Source organism: Pyrus communis, chromosome 9 (genome assembly GCF_041283825.1).
Source record: "Pyrus communis isolate YQ-2024b chromosome 9, ASM4128382v1, whole genome shotgun sequence".
Taxonomy (NCBI): domain Eukaryota; kingdom Viridiplantae; phylum Streptophyta; class Magnoliopsida; order Rosales; family Rosaceae; genus Pyrus; species Pyrus communis.
In genome coordinates this window covers 12,522,032-12,535,218 of record NC_142573.1, presented here as the reverse complement: position 1 = coordinate 12,535,218, position 13,187 = coordinate 12,522,032, and the positions used below count along the sequence as shown (strand labels likewise).

General features: G+C 38.6%; 1 protein-coding gene across 1 annotated transcript; it reads right to left on the bottom strand.

Moving 5' to 3' along the window:
- Positions 1 to 893: 893 nt before the first annotated feature.
- Positions 894 to 10,956, bottom strand: LOC137739905 (protein ROOT HAIR DEFECTIVE 3-like). Its single transcript, XM_088700036.1, has 23 exons — positions 10,874 to 10,956; positions 8,421 to 8,603; positions 7,404 to 7,470; positions 7,204 to 7,306; positions 6,270 to 6,340; positions 6,114 to 6,177; positions 5,959 to 6,024; positions 5,778 to 5,825; positions 5,630 to 5,692; positions 5,468 to 5,524; positions 4,978 to 5,133; positions 4,832 to 4,900; positions 4,655 to 4,746; positions 4,368 to 4,446; positions 3,873 to 4,038; positions 3,581 to 3,705; positions 3,014 to 3,276; positions 2,775 to 2,871; positions 2,519 to 2,686; positions 1,964 to 2,068; positions 1,630 to 1,712; positions 1,071 to 1,224; positions 894 to 1,004 (listed from the first exon to the last, which is right to left on the bottom strand). The coding sequence occupies exons 1-22, from the start codon at positions 10,941 to 10,943 to the stop codon at positions 1,161 to 1,163; spliced, it is 2,259 nt and encodes a 752-aa protein (XP_088556162.1). The 5' UTR covers positions 10,944 to 10,956; the 3' UTR covers positions 894 to 1,004; positions 1,071 to 1,160.
- Between the last annotated feature and the right edge of the window lie 2,231 nt (positions 10,957 to 13,187).

The window sequence follows — 13,187 nt, the reverse complement described above, 5'->3', positions numbered from 1 at the left end:
ATGGTCCCACAATTGCTCCTAATTATATATCTAAAATGACTTGTGCCCCCTTGAGGATGGATAGTTATCTAAAGATCATGTCTTTCAGAGTAAATCAAAATACGTACTATTTCAAATCTTTTGTGGCTTGGCTATTCAGCCCTGAGAATTCTACAAAGCAATCGAGACATTCGGGATTCAGGCGTGCAACCTCAATAAATGTGTCATCAATATCGCAATGATGATGATGTCTTACGTATTCACGGAGAACGAGGAACTGTTCGTTTTTTCCCAATTAATTCCAGTCGTCAGATTTGTTGATCTCGTGTTGAGACAATCTTGATTCAATATCGGATGATTCCAGAATTTCTTCAGATCTTCTTCTTCGTCTTCTTTACTTCTTCAAAAATTTCCAAGTCTTTTGCTTAAGAAATTGTTCAAAACTTCTCTTCCATTTCTCGTCTGAAATTCCTTATCCTTTCAATCCTTTCTTTCTTCAATTATTCAATATTTAGAAATTATGTCTGCTTCTTCAAGCATTCTTTCACACACAACGTCACCGAAATCATTTGAACGAATGTAGGGTTCTGTGGGAAGCTAGTCACAACACCCAGGCAGCTTTGCCTAAACCTTCTGATCCCCGACATCCATGTACCAGAATCCATCCTTGATACTTAGATTTAGGCTTAGACTTCCCATTGTCAACTCTTCTAAAGGGAAACTTATTCAACTATGACATGGCTCTCTGCAATTTGGCTCGTATATGACAAAAACGATTAGATCGTATAAGATTATACTTGCGGCATTTCTCGCAGCACAGTGCGGGCGTTTTTGCTAGTAAAAACTATCTAGATAAATGAAAATAAAAGCCTATGCAAATCCATCAAAATCTACAAATAAAATCCATACAAATGTACCAAATCCATAGAAATTTATAATAAAAATCCATATAAATATTTTAAAATCCATATAAAATTGTAAGTTTATTAAAATCTGTCACTTAAAAGAAAAATTATTAAAATCTTCTGAAACTCAAATTGACTAAACCCCCATTATTATCGCTGTGGTTGAAATTGTCAATTGAACTGTGCCGTGTAAGTAAATGCCGTGTAAGTAAACCAGATTCATACAAGCTGCTCTTCCATTGAGGCCAAAATTTACTGAAAGTTGGTGGCTCCACACTATTTCTCCGACAGCGCTGGTCTATGTTGGCGCACTCTACCCTCACCTGGAATCATAGCAAAACTACTACAAAATGAGTATGAACTCAGCATGTAACTAGACCTGCTTTAGAATTGCAACAAAATACTTGTGTTTTAAAAGGAGAACAAAATAGGTCTATTGCGCCTTGCGGAATCTGAGAACGAACTTTTGTGCCTAATATCAATCCGCCATTCATCTAGTCACCTTGGTAGCAGGAATGGAAACTTTTAACATTTTGATTCGAAGCGAAAAACATTTTCGTCTTGTCACCTCGGTGACAGTAATATGGAACACTAACAACATATCATCTAATAAGGAGGAATATAGGAACAAGATGACACCAAGACACAAGGGATTGCTGCATCCATGACGGAGTGAGTTTAACATGGTAGAACACTAACAACCTATCATTTATCCTTTACTGTATAAGGGAAGTATATTATGTACCTTAAAAATTTCTTAATGGCACTGAATCCCAGGAAAATTACACCAGCAATCAACCAAGGATATAATCTTAAACGCTTGTTGGCCTGCCGAAACGTAAAACATGTTTGATTAATGGAAAAATTGACCCGTGTAATTCAAATTAAACAAAACATGTACAGGACTGGCAATGCATTAGATCAGCATATTATGCATATTAGTACCACCCAAACCTACACAAAACTATTTCATGTCAGTTTAAATATACTTTTTGTTTTTTTCTTCTTTTTGAAATCATGGTATACAGAGAAGAAGAGAAAATCAAAATCTGTGACCATTAACAGGTGAAATATCATACCTGTTCAGCAACTGCCTTAGAAACAATGATCTCGGCATCTGCCAAGAATTGCCCCCACAAATTTTTACATTCGAAAGGCATGAGCAATGTTTTTGATGATTCAACCTGCATAGAGAGGGTGAAAAGTCACAAAAAAGGTACATGGTGCTTACATGAAAATAAGAGACTACCACAACATGAGCACCTGATCAGAAAGAGAGGCAGAGAAAATTAGGGGAGGCGATGGGTGGAGGGAGAGAGGGAGGCACTTTGCAGCCCACATCTCCCACAAGAATGAAAACATCCGAATATCATCCAAGTTTCGGTATTTTTTATTCAGTAATGGAAAGCGGGTGGAAATTATGGGGAGGGGGAGAGTTTGTTTGCAGGTGAAAAATCAGATTCTGATTGGTATGGGGAGAGGAGGGACTCTTGTATTTGTGATGTTCCACAAGGACGCTTGCATGTCCATGTCCGGAAGAAACTAAAATGCATAGCCTAATTTCTGACTAGAGAACCAGAAAGTGACGAGTTTTAAAAATTCATGAGCAACAACGGGCACAAAAGAAAGTTCACCTCTTCCCAAGTATTTGAGGCCAGTGGGTCGAATGTTCTGACATTCCCATCTCTGGCAGGAACATTTGTGGAACCAAGCAAGGCACTGGATAAAGTATTCAGAACATTTTTACCATCATCGTCACCATCCAAACGGCTCACAGCCAAAACAGAAAGCACTTCTAAGGCCTGAAAAAATTAGCAGTATATTAACAAAGCTTCAAGTCAAATTCAAACTCAAGTTTCAATAGATGTTATAATATAAATCGTGCCGTACTGCAGAACGAGAAGTTTTGGTGATTGCTCTGACATCTTCCCCACCGTTCCAAACACGTAGAATGGAATCAGAATCGTGGCTAAAATGTCTTGAAAAAACTGGAGGCAATTTAAATCATCAGAGATTCAGAGTCATGGTTAAATAAGCTGCAAATCTTCAGGCAATTTAAATCTCAATCGCATACGGTAAAATCTGAAGCAATGTTATAGCATGATCAAACAAGTGTAAGAATTTCTTACCTGTCCCTCATATGGATCAGAACCCTTCCAGCCTCTTCTCTTGCTTTAGCTTCAACCACACGGCTTGCATGTTCCTCTAGACTTGCATGTATTTCGCCTTTGGTTTGATCATCCATATCAAAACCAGGAAATGCAGTACAGCTCCCAGTAAGAACTGATTCAATTTCTTGTGAGAGAATTTTTCTTAACGTGGGCCATGTCTCATTGTTAGGTCTTTCTAGAAGGGCTTTCACCGGTCCTGACAACGACTGCTCCAACTTCCCCTGCATTTTTGTTACATCATCAACCAGGTTCCCGGGACAATTTAGTCACCATGGATAAACATGTAGAGATTGACTACCATTTTAGAAAAATCCACAAACTACTTGGAATGTGTCACAATATAATCAATCAGACTGCTTAAAGAAATTAACTTGTGACAGTGGCTCGATTTTTTTCTTCATCCTACCCCTTTTACTTTCTTCTTGAAGCTGACTTCTGGCTTGGAGGTTTACGAATACCAGTCACTCCAACTATTTCAGAAGAGTCAAAAGAAAGAAAAAAAAAAAAAAAAAAATACTATTATACCTTACAATGTGCAGCAAGTTCGGATATCTTGAGAGCATAAACTGAAGCAACATGGGCTTTCATGCCACGTTCAAGTTCATCCGTAACTGTAGAGGTGTCCCAATTTGCTTGTTTGATAGCAGCATCTGCACAAATAATGTGTCAAATCTCAGAGTCCTTTACAAAACAAGTTAAACACAAATCAAACCAGTTGAAAATGTCTAGTAATTATGTCTTTGCCTATAATTGACTGATCAGCTGCTGTGCTTAAGATGTGTCCGAGTGCAGAAGGAATGGTACTCTCAAAACATACCTGCGCAGTCTTCTTGAAATTGAGCCATAAAAGACTCGGTACACCTACAAACAGCAACAGAAAATCCCTCCTGCCTGTCCAAGGCCGTATTAAATGCTTCCTTGAATTTATCCAGTGTAGAAGAGCTTATATTCTCCACCAAATTATGGAATGCAGGTTGAACAAGCTAACAGAACAGTGAAAACAATCAACATGAGAAGAAAAATGTCTGATTGAATGGATGATTAAAACCGAAAACTCTTTCTTTCCAGAGAAAAAAAGATCGATAATTTTAAGTAAAAACAGTTCAGCTACTTTGATGCACTGGGAATGCCTGATCAACTGACATGCATGGAAGATTCAGGGATGAGTAATAACAGAAATTTTATCAACCACAATCAGAGGAGTAACAAACACATTTTGGCTGCATTGTTATATAATAGCCATGTATATCACAAGGAAAGAGGGGAAGGGGGAACACACAGTTCGCACAAGAATGGTATCGAGATTAATTACATGCAGCAATTTTTCTTCAAGCAGCTTGCGCTTCCCAGATCTGACACCTTCATCATAATATGTAGTCTCTCCATCATACCTAGAATTATAAAATAAAAATAAAAATAAATATAGACAAGCATCCAGCAAAACAAAATAAAACTTGGAGAGACAGCAAATATCTTAGAGGCCGTTTGATAATCATTAGTTTTGGCGGTACTGAATATGGTGGAAATATTATGAAAGGTAAGAAGTCAAAATTATATCCTGCAGCCTAAAACCGGATAACCTAAATGAAAGGTGCATACTTTGAGATGTAGGTATCAAGGAGTGAACTGAGCACATCCCCAAAGCCAGGATAAGGAGCAGATTGAACAGCCTCTTTCAACTTACTCCACTCCTGTGATAATGCTAAAGCAATTCAAGGCCATCCCACTGCATTTGAAAAACATGGAGGATGTGGAAAATATATGAAAAGCGGGTACCTTATTTTGTGCAAAAGCATCATAATTCTCATCGGCAATCGCTTCACAACGTACAGCTCCCACCATGACCTGCAAAGGAAGAGTTATGGATGTTGCTAGCTGGCTTATTTTTAATTTACATTCATGCATCATATTCACAGTTCTACCTTGTGGGCAGGAAGATCAAGATCTTTGTTTTGTTTGATCTTTTCCCATATCTTCTGTGAACTGAGAGAAAATCCAGAAGCAGGAACAACTGCCAGTCGATCTCCAACTAGTCCCCCAAGTTCAATAGGAGAGAATCTCTGCCTCAAGCAAGCAACCTTAATTGACAAACATATACTGGAAATTTAGAAATAAAAACCGAAATGGGACAATCGATTTCTTTAGGCAGGAAAAAAAACTGGAATGGAAAGGAAGAACAAAGAGGAGATGGGCATGAACAATATGAGAAAATAATTTGTAAGGTACTCGCCAAACTGTGTTTGAAAATACATATGCAAACAATTGAGAGAAACCCTGACACTCTTGCATAGTTACTTTCTCTTTTCCTTCTACGGAAGATCCTCTTATAGTCCTTCCCAGAGATTGTGCTAACCCTATATGCATGTTCTTTTACATGGTGTTCATAAATGCACAAAAACCACATGCGCGTACCTCCTTTTTAAATTCGACTTCTTTTTCTTCATAACTTGGAAGCGCAACAACCTCAACCTATTCAATCACACATGACACATTTTCATTGCAATTGATTGATAGTTTTGACAACAAAAGCACCATTAAACTCTTATCTGTAAATATATAAGCATGAGATCTTACATTAAAACATTCACTTAGTGGAGTCTTCTTGTGGGCTTTAGGCTCAGGAAGAGAGTCCCACATCTGCATTAAAGGAGAGAGGGGCTGAAAATACCAATAATTAAACTAAGGCAATGTCAAATAAAGCACACACAAATTAATCACTTACCTTCTGAATGTCGTCTTTCAGAACACGTTCTAAATAATCCACTGGTGTCTACAAACAAAGAAGGGTAACTATACTATCAAAAACTCAACCTAGAGTGGAATGGCCTTATACCAAGAAAGGGAACAATGCAACAGACTCTCAAAAAATGAATAACAAATACCAAAAGAGTAGAACCAATTACCTTTGTCTTGTCACGAATGACAAACATCAGAGTTGTCTTGCGTGGACTAAACAATCGCATCATCACCTATATATTAGCAAATTGAAGCACAAAGTTAGGTGCTGAAACTCATAGTGATGATCAATTGCAGTAGGTAATTACTAGGTAGAAAATACCTCGAACACGGTTCTTATGAGAGGCTTATTTGCAGCTTGCTCACGACCAATATCATGGCACCACCTATACAAAAATTGCTTGAGAAGATTGATCACAGGGACTGAAGAAATATAAATTCCAAAAAGTCGGTAAAGAGGAGGAGGGGCGAATCTCACATGTTTATGAGCACTACATCTGAAACAACAAGAGCGAAAAGGGCACTCTGCCTCTCGAATGCTGTATCATCCTGAAAATAAAAGACCAAATAATAAACGGCAAGCGATTATATCCTACTGCATTCTCCACGCCTGCTTAACACTGAGAACAGGTTTCACAATTCTGTATCCAATGCTAAATACTAAATGCCAATTGAGCAAATGGCAGTCATGTAAAGTAGTCCTAAACTAAATAACTAAATGCCAAGCGCATATATAGTTCAATTAAGCGCTTTAAACAAAAAAAAAAAAAAAAAAAAAAAAAACTTGGGAACGGGAAAATTTGCATGATAAGGTATAAAATTACAGTATAGCATCATAAAATTTCACAAATAGGTGGATAATAACAGCAAAGGGGATATAAAAAACACCTAGGATTTCATTATTTTTGGCATCATGTGATCACCATTTCGTTTTCACTTTTTGAAAACTGAAAACCAAACACTAAAAGCTACTTATTTAACATTTTCAATATTTGGCAAACTATAAACTGAAATGATTATCCAACAGATCTCTCAATATATACTTAGAAAATTACAGCAATGAACTCATGACAATAAATTCAAGCATGATCATAAAATTGAAGTTGGATGAAAACCAAGAGTATGCAAACTCCAAGGGATTTAGGATTTAGGTACACTAGTGATTAGTGATGAAGAAATAGATCACAAAAAGTCATAAGAATATGCACCATATAAGCATTTACAAAAGTTATGTGAGAGGGATTTGCGAATGACTACTTAGAATGAGTCATTTACAAATTTCTACATACATTTGCAATGCTCATTTTGTGCATTTTGTTATTCCTCTTATTCAACCTTTTGTGATCTTTGCCTAAATGCCTTGGAAATAAAATCCCTCACCCAAACACCCTTAAATAGGGTCTCGAAGTTACCTCTCCCCGTTCTCTCCCATCTGTACCCTCTATGTCGATTACAAGAGTGAAACGCCCAGTGCTGAGACCTTTTGCAATCCAAATACCCTTTGTTGTTTGAAACCTAGAAAAAAAAAAAAAAAAAACTTTACCACCTCACGATATGTACAACTAATTAATGTTAGTGATCATTGTCAAAGTTTTCTCGTGCTGAAACTTGCCTTCCAATACGATGGTCCATCTCTTTGAAATTGGTGTCGAATACATGGTTTAGCAGTGTGCTCTTTCCTGGCCAGATCATAATATTAAAAGAAAACAAACAAACATAATCAGAGATGTAAAACATTCAGTTATCATATGCCATCTCACTATTTTAACAAGGGAAAAATTTATATATGCAAAATCTCTCTGTGGAAAAAAATTAAATCAAACTCTGCAGGACGAGGAAAATTCAACAAGAAATCCTTACAATGGTAAAGTAGAGAGCTGAATATATATCAACAGCGGATGACAAAAGAAAAAGTATTCCATTGGAATTTATCTGATATTCATATCCATGCCTTTCTATACTTATGACCTCTTATGAACTAAGGGAGAACTCAAAGAAAAGAATGAAAATATTGTGGCCAATTCAGGTAGAAGATGGATTACTAATTAACAGGAACATTTTTTTCTCACCATCCTCAAATGATGGTGATACTCACCACCCTATTTATCATCGTTGGATGAGCTTAATTTCAAGATCTATGTTGTGGATACACATAAATTTCAAAATTTAAGGGTGGTAAGCAAAAATGCACTCCTAATTAAGGACGTGTTTGCTAACCATTTCAATTTTCAAGGCGTTTTGACATAGGTGTCTCACATTTTTTTATTTTTTTTTAAACCAACGATATTATTTCAACAGAGTAGCTTTCAGTTTTCGGTCTTTGTCTTCTAGAAAACTGGAAATTAAAACAAAAATAATAAACTAAACAACAAAATAGTTATCAAACGCCCCCCCTAAAAAAATTTATCCATTACAAACCTCAAAGTGGGAGGATAGAAGGGATAGTTTCCTTGATATATATCCAATTCCTTCAAAATAAAAAGTCATTCATTCCATTCCAATAGAATTCTATAGACAGGCTAATAATGGCGACAGCAGATAATTCAAAAACATTCACCTGTCTATAATGGCACGTTTTGAGTGTAACTACAAATTTGATAATCTAATAATAGAAATAGAGAATCCATACCACTACTTTGAGGGCCGATAATGGCGACAGTAGTATAAGAAGTTCCATGCTGGGCAAAATTACTTGACCTCACAAAACTTGCAACTCCAGCTTCATTGAAACTTCCGTCACCATCAACAATCTGTGTAGAGTAGCAGCAGCTACCACCGCTCGCGGTCGGCCTCGGCGCATCATAAGATACTACTGAAATGATTTAGCCAAAACATATGAGGATTATTAGGAGAAAGAAACAACATAAGCCACACAAATAGTCATCGTCTGATCAGACACCAAACCAAAACCCCCTTTTTTTTTCTTTTTTTTGTCTTAATTTATTCGTGCAAATATGACCCACAACAGACACGGAAGACTCTTCTGCATTCGGATCCTTCACAGACCCATTTTGGTAAACCCGAATACAGGGCTGTCTTGGGCGGGTAAGCTACGTGATCCGTGCCCAAGAATTTCTCAAACTCCGTCACCGTCACCGTGGGCGGGTAAGCTACACAGACCCATTGTGGATATCACTGGCTGATTTCCATCTTCCCATCCCCAATTTCGTTGTCAATCTCTCTGTAGCGGAGTTCACCGGCCTGTTTCGGGATTTCGATCGCCAAGTTCTTACCCTGTCAAACTCGGTGTCCCAGATATCATCGGCCCGTTTCCGGCGAGCTTCCATCGCCAAGTTTCGTCGTCGCAGATATCACTTGCCCGTTTCCGGCGAGCTTCCATCGCCAAGTTTATCACTTGCCCGGTTCCGGCGAGCTTCCATCGCCAAGTTTATCACTTGCCCGGTTCCGGCGAGCTTCCATCGCCAAGTTTCGTCGTCGCAGATATCAAACCAAAACCCTTTTTTTTTTTTCAAACAAAAAAACTAGTTTTAAAGGACTATTAGTCCCTTTTTTTTTTTTTCTTTTTTTGTCTTAATTTATTCGTCCAAATATGACCCACAACAGACACGGTGGACTCTTCTGCATTCGGATCCTTCACAGACCCATTTTGGTAAACCCGAATACAGGGCTGTCTTGGGCGGGTAAGCTACGTGATCCGTACCCAAGAATTTCTCAAACTCCGTCACCGTCACCGCACCGTGGGCGGGTAAGCTACACAGACCCATTGTGGATATCACTGGCTGATTTCCATCTTCCCATCTGCAATTTCGTTGTCAAACTCTCTGTAGTCTGTAGCGGAGTTCACCGGCCTGTTTCGGGATTTCGAACGCCAAGTTCTTACCTTGTCAAACTCGGCGTTCCAGATATCATCGGCCCGTTTCCGGCGAGCTTCCATCGCCAAGTTCTTCGTGGCAGATACGACCGGCCCGTTTCCAGCGAGCTTCCATCGCCAAACTTTGTCGTGGCGGATACCACCGGCCCGTTTCCAGCGAGCTTCCGTCGCCAAATTTTGTCGGGGCAAATACCACTGGCCTGTGTCCAGCGAGAGCTTCCATCGCCAAATTTTGTCGGGGCAAATACCACCGCCCCGTTTCCAGCGAGCTTCCATCGCCAAATTTTGTCGTGACGGATACCACCGGCCCGTTTAGAGCGAGAGCTTCCATCGCCAAATTTTGTCGGGGGCAAATACCTCATTCACTCGCTTGGATTCAGTCTCGTTCGGTTGTTGATTAGTTCATAGGTAGTTGGTTAGATAGTCGTGGTTGGGTTATTCACTTGGAGTTGCTTGGTAACTTCCTGGCATTATTCCGCCTTTTCGGGTGTTGGATAGTTGCTCGGGTGGTGTATTGTGGTTGTGTCCAGCGAGAGCTTCCATTGCCAAATTTTGTCGGGGCAAATACCACCGCCCCGTTTCCAGCGAGCTTCCATTGCCAAATTTTGTTGGGGGCAAATACCACCGGCCCGTTTCCAGCGAGAGCTTCCATCGCCAAATTTTGTCGGGGCAAATACCACAGCCCCGTTTCCAGCAAGCTTCCATTGCCAAATTTTGTCGGGGGCAAATACCACCGGCCCGTTTCCAGCGAGAGCTTCCATCGCCAAATTTTGTCGTGGCAAATACTACCGGCCCGTTTCCAGCGAGCTTCCATCGCCAAATTTTGTCGGGGAAAATACCATCGGCCCGTTTCCAGCCAGCTTCCATCGCCAAATTTTGTTGGGGCAAATACCACCGGCCCGTTTCCAGCGAGCTTCCACCACCAAATTTCGTCGTGGCGGATACCATCGTTTCCAGCGAGCTTCCAGCCAAATTTTGTCGTGGGAAATACGTACCACCGGCCCGTTTCGGGAGAGACTCCGTCGCCAAGTTTCGTAGTCGAACTCCCCATCGCCGTGTTCTCCCCGTCGCGGACGTCCATTGCCAAGTTCGACGGGTCGCCGAACTCGCCACCCAACTCGCCCAGTAACGGAATGCCCATGCACATGATATATGAGAGAAAACTAATTTCTTACAAAGAAATAAGTGAACGCCCAATGCATGATGTATGATGGTAATACATAGCTTCTACTAATCAAGTTAAGACTTACCATCTCCAATGTTTTCATCAGCATCTTTATGAAACTTCTCACTTTCCGGCGGAATACTAGCAGATCCCATGGCGGCGATCTAAAGAGTACGTACCTCAAACAATCGCTCCTTGTCAGATGCAAAGTGTTGAGAAAAAAGAAGTAGAAATGTACCTCAAAACTCAAACGGTCGCTCCTTGTCGGATGACAAGTGTTAAGAAAAAGAAGAATTAGAAACGTACCTCAAAGTCGCTCCTGAAGATGCAAAGTGTGTTAAGAAAAAGAAGTAGAATTCACAAACCCGCACAGTGTCTCAACAAAAAGACAAACTGTCTGCTAAGTGTGTTATTAAAAGAAGTAGATTTCGTGCCATTGCTCCTTCTCGTATGCAAAAATATTTGTCACGAGTTAATTAAAAACATGTGGTGACCATTAGTGTTTCGGTCACAATAAAAAATTTCTCAATAGGAGTATATTTTTGGGTAAAGTACAAAAAACTATCTCAACTATTGGGGTCACGACAGTTTCATACCTCATTTTTTTAAATTGACAATGTCATACCGCATCTTACGAATTTGTGACAATGTCATACCTCCATCAATTTTTCTGTTAGTTTTTCTGTTAAATGTTGACGTGGCAAAAGACGGGGACCACTTGTTATTAAAAAATTAATAAAATATTATTAAAAACTAAAAACAATATTTAATATTTTTTAAATATTAAAATAATAAATAAAAGTAAAATTTAAAAAAAAAAGGGTAAAGTACAAAAAACTAGCTCAATTATTGGGGTCACGACAATTTCATATCTCATCTTTTAAAATTGATAATGTCATACCGCATCTTACGAATTTATGACAATGTCATACCTCCATCAATTTTCCTGTTAAGTGCTGACGTGGCTTGATTCGTGACCTACTTTCTATTAAAAAATTATTAAAAACTAAAAAACAATTATTTAATATTTTTTAAATATTAAAATAATAATAATAAAAAGCAGAAAAAAAGAAAGAAAAAAAAAACCCTCATTTCGTCCCTCCCCTCCCCCTCGTCCCTCCTCTCATCTCCCCATCTTCATCTTCTTCCCCCACCTGCAAATCCCAACAAAAAAAAAAAAAAAAATATTCCAATTTGTCTTCCCCCCACACCCACACTCAATTTCCCCACACTCTTCTCCCTCCTGCAACCCAGAAAAAAAAAAAAAAAAAAAAAAAAAAAAAAACCTAGATCCCGTCGGCGGGAAGACGGGTGCGCAGAGAAGGTGTAGGATGGGTGCGGAAGAGGATGCGGAGAATGGATGAAAGTAGTGGATTTGGGGTTTGATGGGTTTTCAAAATTTTTTTTTTTTTTACCTTCTTTTTTTCCTCTTCTTCTTCCTCCTTCTTCCGCAGGGGAGTTGATGGTTTAAAAAAAAAAAAAATTTCCTTCCTCCTTTTTTTCCTCTTCTTCTTCTTCTTCCTCCTTCTCCTTCTCCTTCTCATTCTTCTTCTTCTGCAGGGGGTGTTGATGGGTTTTCAATTTTTTTTTATTTTTTCTTCCTCTTCTTCTTCCTCCTCCTTTTCTTCCTCTTCCTCTTCTTCCTCCTTCTCCTTCTCCCTTCTTCTTCTTCCGCCCCGACAGGGGGGAATTTTTTTTTTTTTTCCTCTTCTTCTTCTTCCTCCTCCTCCTCTTCCTTCTCCTTCTTGTACTTCTGCAGGGGGTTGTTGGGTTTTCAAATTTTTTTTATTTTTTTGGGTTTGCAGGTGGAGGGAAGAAAATGAAGATGGGGAGAAGAGAGAGGAGGGACAAACTGATGGTTTTTTTTTTCTCTACTTTTTATTATTATTTTAATATTTAAAAAATATTAAATATTTTTTTTTTAGTTTTTAATGATTTTTTAATAGAAAATATGTCCCGAATCAAGCCACGTCAACACTTAACAGAAAAACTAACAGAAAAATTGACATAGGTATGACATTGTCACAAATTTGTAAGATACGGTATGATATTGTCAATTTTAAAAGATGAGGTATGAAACTGTCGTGACCCCAATAGTTGAGGTAGTTTTTTGTACTTTACCCTATATTTTTACAATATTTTGTGTTTGTTGATTAATGTTTGTGTTATGTTGTACATGTATCCATTGTAGTGATAATAATTTTGAGAGCATGGCTAGCTGGCTAAGATGTTGTTTTAATGTTTGTGTTATGACGTAGGATTATTATAGATAAAACACACGTACACATAGTAGTGATTATAACATTTAATAAAGAGAGTTTTAACGAAAATCCTACGATATTATTCACTTTAATGAAAAAACCACATTTTTACACTTAAAAGTCAAACTTGGTATTATT